The sequence below is a fragment of the Heterodontus francisci genome, chromosome 19 (genome assembly GCF_036365525.1).
Source record: "Heterodontus francisci isolate sHetFra1 chromosome 19, sHetFra1.hap1, whole genome shotgun sequence".
In the NCBI taxonomy this organism is placed as follows: Eukaryota; Metazoa; Chordata; class Chondrichthyes; order Heterodontiformes; family Heterodontidae; genus Heterodontus; species Heterodontus francisci.
In genome coordinates this window covers 86,086,509-86,106,016 of record NC_090389.1, presented here as the reverse complement: position 1 = coordinate 86,106,016, position 19,508 = coordinate 86,086,509, and the positions used below count along the sequence as shown (strand labels likewise).

At 41.4% G+C, this 19,508-nt stretch overlaps 1 protein-coding gene across 2 annotated transcripts in view; it reads right to left on the bottom strand.

Annotated features, from left to right (window-relative positions):
• Positions 1-353: 353 nt before the first annotated feature.
• The window catches only part of abtb1 (ankyrin repeat and BTB (POZ) domain containing 1), an 83,654-nt gene continuing 64,499 nt past the window's right edge, over positions 354-19,508 (bottom strand). Inside the window, exon 11 of one of the 2 annotated variants that reach the window (XM_068052154.1) lies at positions 354-7,240. In XM_068052154.1, coding sequence (XP_067908255.1) covers positions 7,034-7,240 — 207 coding nt within the window. In that variant the 3' untranslated portion in view covers positions 354-7,033. The remainder of the gene's footprint in view (positions 7,241-19,508) is intronic. The other variant, XM_068052153.1, reaches the window with a different exon arrangement.

The window sequence follows — 19,508 nt, the reverse complement described above, 5'->3', positions numbered from 1 at the left end:
ATGGCAAAACCAGCGTATGAGCTTTTAGAAGTTCCAGGTGATGACATTCAGCCTGACTGGACAGAGCACCACACCGAAGCCAAAAGCTTAAAATGCAATTATGGAAGCTACTAGTTTAATAATACCTGACCCTTTTCAACCACTCCACCAACAGGTCGCATCTACAGAGCAAAGTTTAACTGCTGTGTTTTGTCAGGAATATGCTGGAAGACTGCAGCCAATTGCATATGCATCACGAGTCCTGCAAGGGGCAGAGACAACGGATTCTGCGTGCGAATGTCATCTACTGGCCACGTTTTGGGTGATCCAGCAGTTTCTGAATATCACAGATTTGCAGCAAATCATTTTACATTCACCACCCACGCCACTGAATTTATTGATAAAGCCAGGAGACTCGGTAGTCTCATCTCAATGACTGTGCAATAATTCTAAAATCCATTTACTCAGAGACATTGATATTACAACAAAAAAGACAACTTTGTTACCGCAGCTGATGTCTTATGAGGTGATCCTCCCAAATGTCCCTTACCTCTTATTAATTTTGATTTGCATCCTGTCATGAAAGAACCTGTCGAGAATGCCCTGAATGTGTATGTGGACGGTTCCTCCTGCCACCTACAAGGCTCACCCAACACAGGCTATGCTGTGATACTGCCTGGAAGAGTTATTAAAAGACATTGTATCAAATATTCTTCCCAGTATGCAGAGATACTTGCTCTTTGAATAGCTGTCATAGACTTCTGAATAAACAGTAAATAACTGGTCTGACAGTACCTATGCCATCAACACTATGTTAGCTCTTCCCCGTACCACAAAACTTCGTACTGTACCACAGAAGGTAAACCTTTAGTTCATAGCCCCTGGTTGCAAAAGATATGGAAAGCACTTAATAATCGTAGTCAACCCTGATACAGTGGGAAGGTAGCTGGCCATAAGGAAGGACAACCCCACAGTGAAGGCAATGCAAAGGCTGACAAAGCAGCCAAAGAGGCTGCAATGTCAGAAGAGTTGGAAACAGAATCTATTGACCACTGCGCTAATGTAGCTGCAGTGACAGTCACCGACCCCACAGATTTAAAAACTCTACAGCAACAGTACAAACCATATGCCGCTGTAATTGAATGGCACAAGATAGGCACCTCCCATAGCCTACCCCTTGGGCTGCAGACATTACCATGCTCGAAACACCTAGTTCAGGTCAATTGTTGATGCACCAATCAAGGGACAAAACCCCGCTGATTTATGAAGTGTACCACTCCCAGATGGGCCATGGACCCATTTCAAATTCTGACGAAATGTCACAGACCTGAAATGTTAACTCTGCTTCTCTCTCCACAGATGCTGCCTGACGTGCTGAGTATTTCCAGCACTTTTGCATTGCAATTTTACTTTATTGGCCCTCTGCCAAAAACTCAAAGCAACTATGAGCATGCATTAGTCAATTGATCAATCTACCAAGTGGATTGAGGCCTTCCCCTGCAGAACTAACAGTTCTAATTGCTGCTAAAATCTTATTGAGTGAAGTTATCTGTAGGTGGGGACTACCACTACAGGTGGACAGCAACCAAGGTTCACATTTTACAGGTAACATTTTCACCCAGTTGCAAAAATTGTTGGGAATCAGTCACAAGTTACATATCAATCATCGCCCCCAGTCTTTTGGAAAGAAGAAACTTTAAAAACAATGCTGAAAAAGTTATGTACAGATCACCATACTCAATGGGCTGACATGTTACCACTACGTGTCATGGCCATAAGATCTACACCTCACAAGACGACAGGAATTTCCCCATATCAGGCAATGACAAGTAGACTCATGAAAACCCCCGGCCATGACACTGTGACTGTAGTGACACAGGAACTATGCAGTTCCAAGTGGTTGGAACAGATGGTGGAACAAACAGCCATTATAAATCGCTTTGCAGCAAAGAATTTGGGAAGATCAAAAAGACAGGTCAAGAAGTATTTTGATACAAAAGAAAGACCATATGAACACCAAGTAGGGGACATGGTTATGGTACTCAATTATAGTAAAAAGGAAAATGTGTTTAATCCAAAATGGAAAGAGCTATTTCTTATCTTAGACAAGTTAAATTCAGCTGTATATCTGGTACAGACACAGCAAGGAAAGAAAGCAAAGTGGTACCAAATCAATCAGTTGAAGGCTGTGAAAGAGTAAATACTGTACTTGCTTTTTTTTTTAAAAAGATGATGGAACTATGGAAGGTCATCATCACGTTCTCCATCTTGGGGACCACGGACTATTCAGCAATCACTATTATCCAATCAGGGATGGACATGCCAGGACCATACAATGGAAACAGCAACACATGTTCTTCTGACAATTTTACTGGTTATCAGTGCAATCATTGTAACATGATAATCTTTTGTGATAAATGTGACTGGGCTACAGATGATGATGGTAATAAAAACGATAATTAATGATGAGGGAGAGGGATTAAGGGCACAATGTCAGTGCATTAGTTTTGGTATACCAAGACTACACACCTTTGCACTACAGGATAAAATATGTATTGGGCCAGCAAGACAAAAAGTGGGAATTCCTTATGTCAGCAGAGACCTACAGGGACCAAAAAACTGATAAAGAAAGGGAGAAGAGAATATCAACGTAAACTATCAAAAAAACATAAAAATGGACTGCAAAAGCTTCTATAGGTACATAAAGAGGAAATGTTTGGCTAAGACAAATGTGTGTCCATTACAGGCAGAGTCAGGAGAATTTAGAATGGGGAATAGAGAAATGACAAAGAAAAATCACATCCCAACTTTCATTAATGGTAGCATGATCAAGAAATGATTTGGAAATTGAGATAACGTAAAGAGAGCCCAGCAACTTGGGCTAGTCTATTTAGTAAAGGGAGATTGAAATTACCAAGGTAAGACCGTGGTACCTGCGGTCACCCCATCTAGAAGAGGGTACAGAATGGGAAGTCTTTAAAGGTAGAATCTATAGGAACCCTGGAACAAGATGTCCTGTATCCTATACATCTCATCCAACAATTTAATCCATCCAGGCTATATCATACAGACCCTCGAGCCTGCTCTACTATTCAATACCATCATGACTGATCAACTGCCTCAACTCAACTTTCCTGCCTGCTCCCCATATTTCTTAATTCTGAGAGATGTTACTATATATAGCTATGTAAAAATATATAAAATGAATTCAGTTATACTTTTTTTTTAAAATGGTGGGAACCAAAACAAATTGGTTGTGACACCAGTTCCGTGATCATTATTTCAAGCCAGGATTTTGATCTTCCCTGTTCTGGTACTATGTAGAAATGCTGGACTACTTAAATTTATACAATTAGTTAAAGTTTGTTAGTCTGTAAGAAGATCAAATTCCTACTCCCCGCTCCCAAAAAAAATCAACGCCGAAAATCTCAATGATTTTAAGACATCACAAGTTTTGTTTTGGGGGAGGAGCGAGGGAGTGTATATGTGACTCTTGATCCCACCTCCCCCAGTTAGTCTCTCATCTCCTTAGCTCCCATGCTGACAGCTGGTGACATTATGCGGAAGGGTCTTGAACTAATGCTACTCTTTGAAATAGACCAGGCAACTTGGTGATTACTTTCAATCCCACTCCTGTGGGGAGGCACCTGGCCTGTACACTGCAATAACTCAAAAAGGCATGTACAGCCACATAGTCCACTGGTGTAGTGGTTATGTTACTGGACTAGTAAACCAGAACATGGGATCAAAACCCCACCACAGTAGTTTGAGAATTTTTAATTTAGTTTTAAAAAGCTGGTATCAGCTGATGTAACCATCAAGTTAACACATTGTCATATGAATCAATAATATAAAAGCAAAATATTGCAGATGCTGGAAATCTGAAATAAAAACCAAGAAATGGTGGAAATACTCAACAGTTGAGTATATCCAGCATTTCTTGTTATATAAATCAATGTCCCTTAGGAAAGGAAACATATCATCCTTACCTGGTCTGGCGTTTTGTGACTCCAGTACCACACTAGTGTGGTTGACCCTTAGTTGCCTTCTGGAGGTGGCCTCGCAAACCATTCAGTTGTACCAAAAAAATTACCATTGATTCACAAAGGCGGCCCGCCATCACCTTCTTAGGGAAACTAGGAAATCCACAACACTACTTCAATATAAATCCTAACAGTAGCAGAGAAAATAGAGGAACAGGTCAAATTTGAGAAAGGCAAATTTAGGACTGATATCAGGAAGAAATTTTTCACGTAAAGAGCGATCAAAACTTTCATACTGTGTGCAAAACCACCCAGCAGGACCATTATAGATTCTGGCTCCGGGCTGTGTCTGACGAGTGTTGAGCTGCAGAACACTAGCATAAAATATTGGCAATTACTGCTGGTGACAGGTGGGTTTCATTTAAAGGTGGTGATGAATTAAAAGCATCACACAACTGTCATGCTTAGGCTGGAAGTATATTTGCATAAGTGTTACTTTTCCTAGTGTATTGATACCAATGTACTAAATATGTTTAGAAATCAAAATTTGCACATGCAAAGATTTCCAAAACCACACAGTCTATATAAAACCATGGAATTTGCAAGGTAAGTTTCAGCCATCACTAGTACTCGCAATGTTTGAGTGCATCAAACAGACACTTCCAATTTAATCACAAAGTGCCCACTCGGAACTGCACGGATTAGACTACCCAGTATGACCCAAACCCATTTTATACAAGCCCCTTTACAGCCAACAGGTCCCACTGGTTTAGGGTGAATTGTATCCTGTAATATCACTCAGTCTCTTCACAGTCCATTAAATAACTACCAATGAGAAAAGCAGTTTCTTCATCCAGGAATACATACTTCACAGTTTGTGCTGATAACAACATATTGAGGTTTATAAATAACTGAGCTTATAACATTCATTTGCATGGAGAGCAGATCACACTACATTTTAAATGTGAAGCCACCCTGGCTTATCTTTGAATTTCATTGCTTGAATACTACCACATATGTAACAAATCTGCATTAAAGTGAACCGGGAAGGAAGTACTGAATAATTAAGTAAGAGAAAAGTGCAACAAATGCTCTTACATGTAATCTGTTATCTAAACTGAAGGAGCGTTCTAATATTTTCAGCAGCTGCAATTGTATCTGCTGCTGGAAGATGGTCAAAATAGAATTTTATATACATATATATTTCATATATATGCATACATACATACATGCACGCATACACACATTAAATTAGATAAAACAAAAGTGTGATACTCTCTAGCTGCTTTGTGATAACAAATAACTATCTTAAAAGCATTCAAACTCTGTTTTTAAGTATGAATTTTAATTTTGTGAAGTATAGACAAACTAAACTGCACTGCAATAAGTTCCAAATTGTAATTTTTTTTTTTTAAAGTCTCACATTTTGTAAGCCTGCTTAGACTGAATTCTCTGTAACTAACCCTGCTGGTTTAATGGGGAAAGGAATGGAGTGGAGCTAGTATTGATGCCTCCAAACCAGTAAGATCCCAGGTTCAACCACTGCCACCTGCTGAGACAGCTCATCCAAGTTGGGTTAGAGAAAGGAAAATATAAGCTTATACGTGAAGAAATGGTAGAGAAGCAGGAAGACCACTGGTGCATATAGATGGCACCCTAGAAAGAATCAGCATCATCAGGCTAGGGTGGGAAGGGCATGGGAAGGAATTATCTTAAGTGGATTTACACACACCTTTCTATCAATGTTTTTTATTACAGGAATTGATCCAGAAAAGTCTCTTCACACAAAGGGGTGGTGAGAACGTGGGATGCTCTATCACTCAGTTTACAAATGGAAAGTCCATTGATGCGTTTAAAAGGGAGGCAGATATTTACTTGGAAAGCAAGAATATTAAGAGATATAGTAGGCAAGGTAAAGATTAGGATTTTAAAAAAGGATAGAGCTGCGACTAACAAAATGGCACAGCAGGCTCAATAGACCAAATGGCCCACTTCTGGCCCTATGTAAATGGCAGCAGGGAATCCGGGACAAAGTGCTTGATCAAAACATTTCTCATTTATCAAGAAGTTATACTAAACAGGTACAGGTGCAAAAGTCAATTTACAGGGAAGACATATTGTTGTCCTGAGAAGAAGTAGGGACATTCTAACCTCCCCCCATTTTGTCTTTGTTGGTTACATCATAAGAGCCTATCTCCAGATTAGATCAGGTTTTCTGCTTCTTTCGGCATTTTTTAACCTTATAGTAACACCACTGACATGTGACACATGGGTCACATGCAATACACGCCGTCACCAAAAATGAGCTGATCAGCATAAATCCCAACAGCAGAGACCCAGCTTTTCCAGGGCCTCCCCATTTGCCAACAGTCTCGAGGCCCCTAGGTCTTTGTGCTGAATTATGCAACTTCACAGGAGTTTAAAAAAAAGACTGCAAAGGATTGGAATCAGAATTTTAAAAAAACAAAATTGTTGCAAACTCACAGCAAGTCAGTTGCTGATGAAAGAAAACAGAAAAAATAAAGAACATTTTGGGTGAGGGCCCGTGATAATATGTTCACCCTGACTTTTCTCTTACAGATGTCAACAGATATGCTGTGAATACTCAGCATTCTCTATTTAAACAGTAGTTAAGATTCTTGTTTCACACTGCCAGGAGTTAGGATTCCAACATTTGATGACATTTTAGTAGTGTTTCTCAGGGTTTCTTTCAGTTCTCAGTGGTTTCTGACAAGTAAATTAAAATACCAGTCGAGATGCCGAAGTTGCCTGAATGGACACATCTAATGGGGAGCTGGGAAGAATGAGAGCTGCAAAAGAATAAGTACTAGGTCAGAAGGATGGAGAACACTTGCATGGGCTCCATCTTATTGCTTTAAACTTTCATTTAATGCAGGCCAACAAAATGGGACACTGTCTCTTGAATAAATGTCCTTGATCCTTACCACATTAAGATGTAGTCAAGTTTTAAAAAAATGAACCGTACTGCCAGAGCAAAGGGTTCATTGTTCTCAGTGCTGCTCTCCAACATGATCTACGTAACTAGTCACAACGGAAAAGTAATTATTGTCTTAACACTCAAGTTCCAATCTAGCCAAGAGTTCTTCAAGAGCTTTTAGTTTCTGGTTAGCCTCCTCGATGGCACTGTAAGTCTGCACATTGCTGGTGACATGGAAGCGTATATCATCCACGAGGGGAATAGAGTCAGTCTCCTGTCGGGCCTCCACAGCTGTAGCATCCTCTTTTACCACTTCAGCAAATTCTTCTGACTCCACAAGCTAGAAAAGTATGAACAAAATAAAATGCTGTTGAAATTGATGTAATTTCCTTCCCCTCTCCATCACAGCCAAGCCCAATTCTATCCTCGCCCTCGGCTCAGTGGGCAGCACTCTCGCCTCTAAGTCAGAAAGTTGCAGGTTCAAGTCCCCAATCCACTTTGGCAGGAAGAATAAAAAAGCATATTATCTAAATGATAAGAGATTGCAGAGCTCTGAGATGCAGAGGGATCTGGGTGTCCTAGTGCATGAATCGCAAAATGATAGTGTGCAGGTACAGCACGTAATTAGGAAAGCTAATAGAATTATCATTTATTGAGGGGAATTGAATACAGAAGTAGGGGGGTTATGCTTCAGCTATACAGGGCATTGGTGTGACCACATCTGGAGTACTGTGTACAGCACTGGTCTCCTTATTTAAGGAAGGATATAAATGCATTGGAAGCAGTACAGAGAAGGTTTACTAGACTAATACCTGGAATGGGTGGGCTGTCTTATGAGGAAAGATTGGACAGGCTAGGCTTGTATCCGCTGGAATTTAGAAGAGTAAGAGGCGACCCTGAGGGGTCTTGACGGGGTGGATGTGGAAAGGATGTTTCCCCTTGTGGGAGAATCTAGAACTAGGGGTCACTGTTTAAAAATAAGGGGTTGTCCATTTCAGACAGAGATGAGGAGATTCTCTTCCTCAAAAGGCAGTGGAAGCAGAGTCTTTGAATATTTTTAAGGCAGAGGTAGATAGATTCTTGATAAGCAAGCGGGTGGAAGGTTATCGGGGGTAGGTGGAAATGTGGAGTAATCAGTTCAGCCATGAGCTTACTGAATGGTGAAGCAGGCTCGAAGGGCCGAGTGGCCAACTCCTGCTCCTAATTCGTATGTTCGTATGTAATCCAGAGATTTGAGCATATAATCCAGGCTGACACTTCAGTATAGTACTGAACGAGTGCTGCGCCATTAGAGGTGCTGTCCTTTGGATGAGACATTAAAACGGAGGCCCCGTCTGCTCTCACGGGTGGATGTAAAAGATCCCATGTCAATATTCGAAGCAGAGCAGGGGAGTTCTGGTGACTGCGTGCCCTAATAAAATCTTGTCGATCTCAATTTTGAAAATTTCAATTGACCCTTTTAGGGGAAGGAGTTCCAGATTTTCTCTTCCCTTTGTGTACAAAAATGTTTCCTGATTGTACTTCAGAATGGCCTAGCTTTATGATCATGCCCTCTTGTTCTGGATTCCCTTATTGAAGGAAATCACTTCTCTTTATCTACTCTAGCAAATTCCTTTACTGTTTCAAGCACCTCAATTAGATCAGCCCTGAACTGTCGAAACTCAAGAGAATACAAGTCAAGTTTATTCAACCTATCCTCACAATTCAAGCCCTTAAGCCTGTATATCTTTCCAGTGAATCTGTGCTGCACCCTCTCCAAGGTCAATACATCCTTCCTAAGGTGCAGTGCTCAAAACTTGCAGGGCCATAGGGATAGAGGAGGGAATGGTACTGATTGGATTGCTCTACGAAAAGCCCACATAAACAAGATGGGCCGAATATGTACAAACGTACATACGAATTAGGAGGAGTAGGCCACTCGGCCCCTCGAGCCTGCTCCAATATTCAAAAAGATCACAGCTGATCTGATTGTAATCTCAACTCCACATTCCTGCCTACCGCCAATAATCTTTTACCCCCTTCCTCATCAAGAATCTATCCATCTCTGCCTTGAAAATATTTAAAGACTCTGCTCCCACTGACTTTTGAGGGAGAGTGCTCCAAAGACTCATAACCCTCAGAGAAAAAAATTGTCCTCATTTCTGTCTTAAATGGGCGACCTCTTATTTTTAGAGAGTGACCCTTAGTTCTAGATTCTCCCACAAGGGGAACCATTCTTTCCACATCCACCCCGTCAAGACCCCTCAGGATCCTATATGTTTCAATCGAGTCGCCTCTTACTCTCAAACTCCAGTGTATACAAGCCTAGCCTGCCCAACTTTTTCTCATAAGACAACCTGTCCATCCCAGGCAATAGTCTAGTAAACCTTCTCTGAACTGCTTCCAATGTATTTACATCCTTCCTTAAATGAGAATACTGCATACAGTACTCCAGATGTGGTCTCATCAATGTCCTGTGTAACTGAAGCATAACCTCCCTACTTCTGTATTCAATTCCCTCGCAATAAATGATAATATTCTATTAGCTTTCCTAATTACTTGCTGTACCTATATACGAACCTTTTGCCATTCATGCACCAGGACATCCAGATCACTCTGCATCTCAGAGCTCTGCAATCTCTCATCATTTAGATAATATGCTTCTTTTTTAATCTTCCTGACAAAATGGACAATTTCACATTTTCCCACATTATACTCCATTTGCCAGATCTTTGCCCATTCACTTGACCTATTTATATCCCTTTGTATCCTTCTTATGTTCTCTTCACAACTTACTTTCCTACCTATCTTTGTGTCATCAGCAAATTTAGCAACCATACCTTCAAGTCCCTTCATCCAAGTCATTTATATAAATTGTAAAAAGATGAGGCCCCAGCACTGATCCCTGCAGCACACCACTTGTTGCATCTTGCCAACCAGAAAACGACCCATTTACGCCTACTCTCTGCTTCCTGTTAGCTAGCCAGCCAATCTTCTATCCATAATAAAAACAAGAAATGCTGGAACCACTCAGCAGGCCTGGCAGCATCTGTGGAAAGAGAAGCAGAGTTAACGTTTCGGGTCAGTGACCCTTCTTCGGAACTAGCTTTTAATCTTCTATCCATACCAATCTGTTACCCCCTCACACTATGAGCTTCTATTTTCTACAATAACCTTTGATGTGGCACCTTATCAAATGCCTTCTGGAATTCTAAGTATGGTTTCCCTTTTATCCACAGCACGTTACTTCTTCAAAGAACTCCAATAAGTTGGTAAAACAGGATTTCCCTTTCACAAAACCATGCTGATTCTGCCCGATTGCCTTAATTTTTTTCTAAGTGCCCTGCTATAACATTTTTAATCATAGCTTCTAACATTTTCATGAACATTTTTGTTCATGCATTGGAACACCTAACTCCCTCTGCACCTCGGAATTCTGCAGTCCTTCTCCGTTTAAGTAATACTCTTTTTTATTCTTCCTGCCAAAGTTAACAACGTCACATTTTCCCACATTATACTTCATCTGCCAGATTTCTGCCCACTCACTCAACCTATCTATGCTGGTCTGCAACCTCCTTATGCCTTTGTCTCATCTGCAAATTTAGCTACCATGCCATCGCTCCTCTCATCTAAGTCATTGATATAAATTGTAAAAGGTTGAGGCCCCAGCACAGACCCCTGTGGACTCCACTCGTCACATCCTGCCACTCAGAAAAGGACCCATTTTTGCATACTCTGTTTTCTGTCAGCCAGTCAATCTTTTATCCATGCTAATATGCTACCGCTTACACCATGAGCTCCTACTTTGCACAATAACCTTTCATGTGGCACCTTGTCAAATGCCTTCCGGAAATCCAAGTTCAGTATGTCAACGGGCTCCCCTTTATCCATGGCACATATTACTCCTTCAAAGAACTCCAATTATTTGGTTAAACATGATTTCCCTTCACAAAACCATGCTGACTATTCCCAATTACCTTGAGTTTTTCTAAGTGCCCAGTTATAACCTCCTTAATGATTGATTTTTAATACCTTCGCCACGGCAGATGTCAAGCTAATTGGCCTATTGTTATCTGTTTTCTGCCTCCCCCCACCCCCACTTCTTGAATAGAGGGGTTACAGTTGCTACTTTCCAGCCTGATGAAACTTTTCCAGAATCTAGCGAATTTTGAAAAGTTAACAACAATGCATCAACTACCTCATTAGCCACCTCTTTTAAGACCCTAGGATGAAGTCCATCTGGACCCGGGGACTTATTAGCTCGCAGTTCCATCAGTTTGCTTAGTACCGCTTCCCTGGTGATGGTGAAATTTCACCAAGTTCCTTTCTTCCTTCCACCTCCTGATTTACAGCTATTACTGGAATGTTTTTTGTATCCTCTATATTGAAAAACAGAAGCAAAATATTTGTTCATTTCATCCACCATTTCCTTATTATCTATTAACTCCTCATTCTCACTCTCTAGAGGACCAACACTCACTTTACTTACTCTTTTCCTTTTTAAATACCTGTAGAAACTCTTGCTATCCATTTTTACATTTCTAGCTAGCTTCCTCTCATACTCTAATTTCTTTCTCCTGATTAACCTTTTAGTCATTCTCTGCCGTTCTTCATATTCTGACCAATCATCTGACCTGCCACTCATCTTTGTGCAATTAAATTCAGTTCAGTTGCATGGAAAAATAGGAAGTTAAAGGAGAAGGTAGGAGTGCAGGTTAGCAGTGAGGCTGTTTGTTACCAGAAAATAAAAGGAAGGGACAGAACATGTGAACATCATATTGCAGCAAGGAATCGTACAAAGTAGAGAAAATTAATAATAGAACAAGCACTTGGAGTTCTGTGCACAGTTCTGGTCGCCGCACTACAGGAAAGATGTGATTAAGCTAGGGAGGGTGCAGAAAAGATTCACAAGGATGTTGCCTGGTTTGGAAGGCTTGAGTTATAAAGAGAGATTGGATAGGCTGGGTCTGTTGGATAGTGGTTCCAGCATTTCTTGTTTTTATTTTGGATAGGCTGGGTCTGTTTTCCCTGGGCGAAGGAGGCTGAGAGGGGACATGATAGAGGTATATAAAATTATGAGAGGCATAGATAGACTCTGGCTATCTACCCTGTTTCCCATGGTAGGGGTGACTAAAACTAGAGGGCATAGATTTAAGGTGAGAGAGAGGAGGTTTAAAGGGGATCGAAGAGATAAATTTTTCACACAAAGAATAGCGTGTATCTGGAATGAGTTGCCTGAGGAAGTGGAGGAGGCAGGAACAGTAGCAACATTTAAGAGGCATCTGGACAGGTACCTGAATGAGCAAGGCATCGAGGCATATGGAATTAATGCAGGCAGGTGGGATTAGAAGAGATAGGCATTATGGTCAGCACGGTGGGCCGAAGGGCCTGTTTCTATGCTGTACAACTCTATGACTCTATAACAAACTTAAAGGCTTTGCATCTGAATGCACAAAGTATTTGGAATAAAATAAATGAGTTAACAGCGTAAATGGAGACGAATGGGTATGATTTAGTGGCGCTTACTGAGATGTGGTTGCAGGGAAACCAGGTTTGGGAATTGAATAGCCAAGGGTACTCAGTATTTCAGAAGGATAGGCAGGAAGGAAAAGGAGGTGGTGTAGCTTTGTTAGTGAAGGAAGAGATCAGTGCTGTAGTGAGAAACGATATAGGCACTGGAGATCAAGGTATAGAATCAGTCTGGGTAGAAATAAGAAATAGCAAGGGAAAGAAGTCCCTGGTGGGAGTAATCTATAGGTCCCCAAATAGTAGTTCCGCAGTGGGGCACAGTATAAACCAGGAAATACTGGGCGTTTGTAAGAAAGGTACAGCAATAATCATGGGTGATTTTAATAAGCATATAGACACTGGATTAATCAAATTGGCAAGAGTAGCCTCGAGGGAGAGTTCATTGAATGTATTAGAGATTGTTTTTGGCGCAATATGTTGTGGAACTAACCAGGGAGCAGGCTATTCTAGATTTGGTGTCGTGTAATGAGGTGGGATTAATAAATGATCTCATTGTTAAGGATCCTCCAGGGAAGAGTGATCATAGCATGCTAGAATTTCAAATTCAGTTTGAAGGCGAGAAGCTGGAGTCCCACACGAGCGATCTGGAGTTAAACAAAGGTAATTATATAGGCACGAGGATAGATTTGGCCCTAGTGGACTGGGCAGAAGACTACAAGGTAGGACAGTTGAATAGCAGCGGCAGATGTTTAAGGAGATATTCAATTTATCCCAACTAAAATATATTCCAGAGAGGAAGAAAGATTCTAAGAGGGGGATAAAACATCCATGACTAAGCAAGGAAGTTAAGGATAACATAAAGACAAAAACTAAAGCATACCATATTGCAAAGGCCAGTGGCAGGCTGGAAGATTGGGAAACTTTTAAAGATCAACAAAGGGTTACTAAAAAAGAAATAAAAGAGCAAAGGTAAATTATGAAAGAAAACTAGCGCAAAATATAAAAACGGATAGCAAAAGCTTCTATAAGTATATAAAAGGGAAGAGAATCGCTAAAATGAATGTTAGTCCTTTGGAGGATGAGACTGTGGAGTTATAGAAGGGAACACAGAAATGGCAGAAACACTAAATCAGTATTTTGCTTCAGTTTTCATGATGGAGGACACTAGTACCATCCCAATAGCATCAGGTAATGCAGAGGTTATAGAAAGGGAAGAACTTAAAACAATCATCGTCGCTAGGGAAAAAGTACTGAGCAAACTATTGGGGTTGAAGGCAGACAAGTCCCCAGGGCCTGATGGCCTACATTCCAGGGTCTTAAAGGAAGTGGCAGTGGAGATAGCGTATCCATTGGTTATATTCCAAAATTCTCTGGATACGGGAATGGTTCCAGTGGATTGGAAAAAAGCTAATGTAACATCCTTATTCAAAAAGGGATAGAGGCAGAAAGTAGGAAACTATAGACCACTTAGTTTAACCTTGTCGTTGGAAAATTGTTAGAATCCATTATTAAGGAAGTAATAACAGGACATTTAGAAAGTCAAAATGCAATCCATCAGAGTCAGCATGGTTTTATGAAGGGTAACTTGTTCTTTTGTTCTTTTGGGCCTCCTTATCTCGAGAGACAATGGATACGCGCCTGGAGGTGGTCAGTGGTTTGTGAAGCAGCGCCTGGAGTGGCTATAAAGGCCAATTCTGGAGTGACAGGCTCTTCCACAGGTGCTGCAGAGAAATTTGTTTGTTGGGGCTGTTGCACAGTTGGCTCTCCCCTTGCGCCTCTGTCTTTTTTCCTGCCAACTACTAAGTCTCTTCGACTCGCCACAATTTAGCCCTGTCTTTATGGCTGCCCGCCAGCTCTGGCGAATGCTGGCAACTGACTCCCACGACTTGTGATCAATGTCACACGATTTCATGTCACGTTTGCAGACGTCTTTATAACGGAGACATGGACGGCCGGTGGGTCTGATACCAGTGGCGAGCTCGCTGTACAATGTGTCTTTGGGGATCCTGCCATCTTCCATGCGGCTCACATGGCCAAGCCATCTCAAGCGCCGCTGACTCAGTAGTGTGTATAAGCTGGGGGTGTTGGCCGCTTCAAGGACTTCTGTGTTGGAGATATAGTCCTGCCACCTGATGCCAAGTATTCTCCGAAGGCAGCGAAGATGGAATGAATTGAGACGTCGCTCTTGGCTGGCATACGTTGTCCAGGCCTCGCTGCCGTAGAGCAAGGTACTGAGGACACAGGCCTGATACACTCGGACTTTTGTGTTCCGTGTCAGTGCGCCATTTTCCCACACTCTCTTGGCCAGTCTGGACATAGCAGTGGAAGCCTTACCCATGCGCTTGTTGATTTCTGCATCTAGAGACAGGTTACTGGTGATAGTTGAGCCTAGGTAGGTGAACTCTTGAACCACTTCCAGAGCGTGGTCGCCAATATTGATGGATGGAGCATTTCTCCATGGAGTTTTATGAAGGGTAACTAGTGTTTGACTAATTTGCTAGAGTTCTTCGAAGCTGTAACAAGTAAAGTGGATAACGGGGATCCCGTAGATGTAGTTTATCTGGACTTCCAGAAGACATTTGATAAGGTGCCGCACAAAAGGTTAATACACAAGGTACGTTCACATGGGGTTAGGGGCAATTTATTAACTTGGATAGAGGATTGGCTAACCAACAGAAAATCGGGATAAATGGGTCTTTTTCTGGTTGGCAAGATGTAACTAGTGGGGTACCACAGGGTTCAGTCCTCGGGCCCCAAATATTTACAATCCATATAAATGACTTGGATGCAGGGATAGAAGGTACAATATCCAAATTTGCAGATGACACTAAAATAGGTGGAACAGTAAGTTGCAATAAAGAAATAAGAAATCTACAAATGGATATGGATAGATTAGATAAATAGGCCAAAATTTGGCAGATGGATTTTAACGTGGATAAGTGTGAGGTTATCCATTTTGGTCAGAAGAATAGAAAGGCAAATTATCTAAATGGATAGAAACTTCAGTGTGCTTCGGTGCAAAGGGATCTGGGTGTCCTCGTGCATGAATCGCAGAAAACTAGTTTGCAGGTACAGCAGGTGATAAGGAAGGCAAATGGAATTTTGGCATTTATTGCTAAAGGAATAGAGTATAAAAGTAGGGAAGTGTTGCTGCAACTGTACAAGGTATTAGTGAGACCGCACCTGGAATATTGTGTACAGTTTTGGGCCCCTTACTTGAGAAAGGATGTAGTTGGATTGGAGGCAGTTCAGGAGGTTCACTGGATGATTCCAGAGATGGGGGCCTTGTCTTATGAAGAGAGATTGAACAGTTTAGGCCTTTACTCTCTAGAATTTAGAAGAATGAGAAGAGATCTAATTGAGGTATATAAGATGATTAAGATGATTGGCAAAGTAGACATAGAGAGGATGTTTCCTCTTGTGGAAGAATCTAGAATGAGAGGTCATAGTTTTAGGATAAGGGGCAACAGATTTAAAAACAGTGATGAGGAGAAGTTACTTCTCTCAAAGGGTCGTGAATCTGTGGAATTCACTACCCCAGAGTGCAGTGGATGCTGGGACATTGGGTAAATTTGAGGAGATAGACAGATTTTTAATTAGAAATGGATTGAAGGGTTATCGAGAACGGGCACGAAAGTGGAGTTGAGGCCGAGATGAGATCAGCCATGATCGTATTGAATGGCGCAGCAGGCTCAAGGGGCTGAATTGCCTACTTCTGCTCCTAGTTCTTATGTTCTAAATGCTTTCCCCTTAAATTTGATGCTTTCCTTAACTTCTTTAGTTAACCACGGATGGTGGGTCTTCCCCCTTAGAATTTTTCTTTTTCGTAGGAATATACTTATTCTGAAATATCCCCTAAAATGTCTGCCACTGCTTCTCTGTTGACCTATCTCCTGGCCTAGTAACCCAGTTCACTTCAGCGAGCGCAGCTTTCATGCCACACAGTTGCCCTTATTTAAGTTTAAAATACTATTCTGAGGCGCACTCCTCTCTTTCAAACTGGATGTAAAATTCAATCATATTGTGGTCGCTGCTACCTATAGGTGCCTTTTCTCTCAGGTCATTAATTAATCCTGTCACATTACACAATACCAAATCTAATATAACCTGCTCTCTGGTTGGTTCCAGAACACGCCGCTCTAAGAAACTCTCGAAAGCATTCTATGAAGTCCTCATCCAGGCTACTATTGCCAATATGATTTTTCCAGTTTATATGGAGATTAAAATCACCCATGATTATTGCCATGCCTTTATCACAACCACCCAAATATTGCTTCTTGTATACTTGGTCCTACGTTGTGATTACAGTTAGGAGGCCTGTAGACCACTTAGGGGGACCTGTACTGAAGCCCCATCTGCTCTTTAAGGTGGACATAAAACATTCCATGGCACTATTTCAAAGAAGAAAAACAGGGGAGCTCTCCCCAGTATCCTGGGCCAATATTGTTCCCTCAATCAAGATCACTAAAAAAAGATTACCTGGTCATTATAACATTGCTGTGTGCAAATTTTCACATTTCCTACAACAGTGACTACACTTCAGAAATACTTCATTGGCTGTGAAGCACTTTGGGACAGTCTCAAGTCATAAAAAAGGCTGCATAAATGCAACTCTTTAATTTATTTGAGACTTTGCTGAGAGATGCAATCAATGTTATATAAATGCAGGTATTAAGTATCAAAAGTATTAAGTTGCATTTTGAACCCAAACGGTTAATAGTTCCAGTTCTGTGTAATGAGGGGCACAGCTGGGGATTTTCTACAAGTCTATTTGATAGTTAATCGGATTGAAAGGTTTTTATGGCTTAGGCAAGTAACTGCACGTTCGCAGCAAACAATATTTCCCGTCCAGAACTAAGTAGCCTTCAAATGAAGAAATTTTTCATTTTAAAACATTAATTGTATTTGCTTGACACATCCTTTCGTTAAATAATTTTCAAGCATTGCTACACTGCCTTACACTTTAACAAGTGAACTCTTAATAACTGGAACAATAATTTTCGAATTTAACATTAGTGCCAAGCATTATGTACCCGTTCAGTTAACTAACTACCTGATGCTGTGCCAGGTCTTAATGAGGTCTGAACATATAATAACCCAATCACTGTAACCAGCCTTAGTTTCCCAAGAGACACAGGCCTTGTAATGAGAAGTATAATAAAGAGGCTATTTAAGTTGGAAAGAGAGCACAGAATGTGAAGAGACAACTGCAAAGTTCATAAACCTCAAGCAAGATTAGAAATCGGAAGATTATCTGTCCTTTCACTGCATAAATGGACAAAAATGTCGTTTGCCTCGTGATGGCCCCATGCAAAAATTAGTTTGGGTCCCCTACGGCAATAAAGTTACAATCATTAAACAATAGCACAGGGCTAGAAATGCATGCGTGGAACAGACTACAAGACAAAGTAGCTCATTATGGGTCAGCTGGCGACTTTACAATGGAACTGAAATCAATACCCATTGAGTTGTTGTGTGGTGGAGTTCATGATTCATGTGATTGTGTATGGACTGTGGAAGGAGTGGGGTTTTGTGAGGCAGAAGGCCTTTTCTCAATTCAGGCTTTTTTATGGGAAGGCAAACTCCACTACAATCCTCCCTCCAGCCCGAAAAACATCCATTAACCACTACTCTTTGTTTCCTGTCACTCAACCAATTCCATATCCATGTTGCTACTGTCCCATTTATTCCATGAGTTATAACTTTGCTCACATGTCTGTTGTGTGGCATTGTATCAATCGCCTTCTGGAAGTCCATGTTCACCACATCAAATGCATTGTCCTCATCAACCCTCTCTGGTATCTTTGCAAAAAACTTTTGGGCGGCACAGTGGCGCAGTGGTTAGCGCCGCAGCCTCACAGCTCCAGTGACCTGGGTTCGATTCTGGGTACTGCCTATGCGGAGTTTGCAAGTTCTCCCTGCGTCTGCGTGGGTTTCCTCCGGGTGCTCCGGTTTCCTCCCACATGCCAAAGACTTGCAGGTTGATAGGTAACTTGGCCATTAGCAATTGCCCCTAGTATAGGTAGGTGGTAGGGAAAAATATAGGGACAGGTGGGGATGTGGTAGGAATATGAAATTAGTGTAGGATTAGTATAAATGGGTGGTTGATGGTCGGCATGCGTTCAAGTCTTCAGAAGAAGGAATTTTCCTCCACACAAGATCAGGTGGCAGGTTGTTCAACCTTGCCCGTCACAGACTCGGTGGGCCGAAGGGCCTGTTTCAGTGCTGTATCTCTAAACTAAACTAACAAGCTCCTCTGCCTCAGCCAATACTGCTCTTTCACTGATAAGCCAGTGCAAGTTAAGAATGGTTTCTCTTTGCTATAAAGCAGTACCAAGTTTGGGAAGGCTCACTATGTAGGAGTGGGAGGCAGGAATTGTGACCACAGCCCCACATTCCCAGCTTCTCCAAAGAATGATTAAATGGGTCAAGGCACCACCCAGTGCAGCACTAAGCCATATAGTTTAGGAAGTCCAAGGTTTTCCTGGTCCATATCAATTTAGCTTATGTCAACTAAGACAGTAGGTAGGTTATTAAGACCAGCTTCAGCCTCGAACAGAGATCTTAGAAGTATAAAGTAACTTCTATGCCCTACGTTCAAAAGTACCAAGATACCAGAACAACACAAGTTCAGAACTAGGAAGGATAAATTTACAACAGACACAGAGAACAAAGAACAGTACAGCACAGGAACAGGCCATTCAGCCCTCCAAGCCTGCGCCGATCTTGATGCCTGCCGAAAAGGGTGATCAACAATTTGAACGGGAAGGGTAGTTGAGACTAGAACACCAGACCCACAATTACAGTCTTTCATGGGGAAGACGGTAGAGTTGGCATTTTGGATAAATGAGATCAAACGGACTGAATGGTCTTCTGCATTTAGACACATCTTGTGGCCTTCCTTACTGGAATAGACTAGACTACCAAACTAATTAACACAGCACTTTTCCTTTCCTCTCCACTGTCACTAAACTAATTAGAATTTTCCTACATCATTTCATCAAAGCTCCTAAAGAAAACACTTAACATTACAGAAAACTTTACCAATGCCTTTCCAGACTAGACAACTAAACAATATGCAGCCAAAAGACTGGTTACTTCATATTGAAAGGTCTCCAACTGAATAAATGAATCAAGATCACGATTCCCTCCAAGTCACA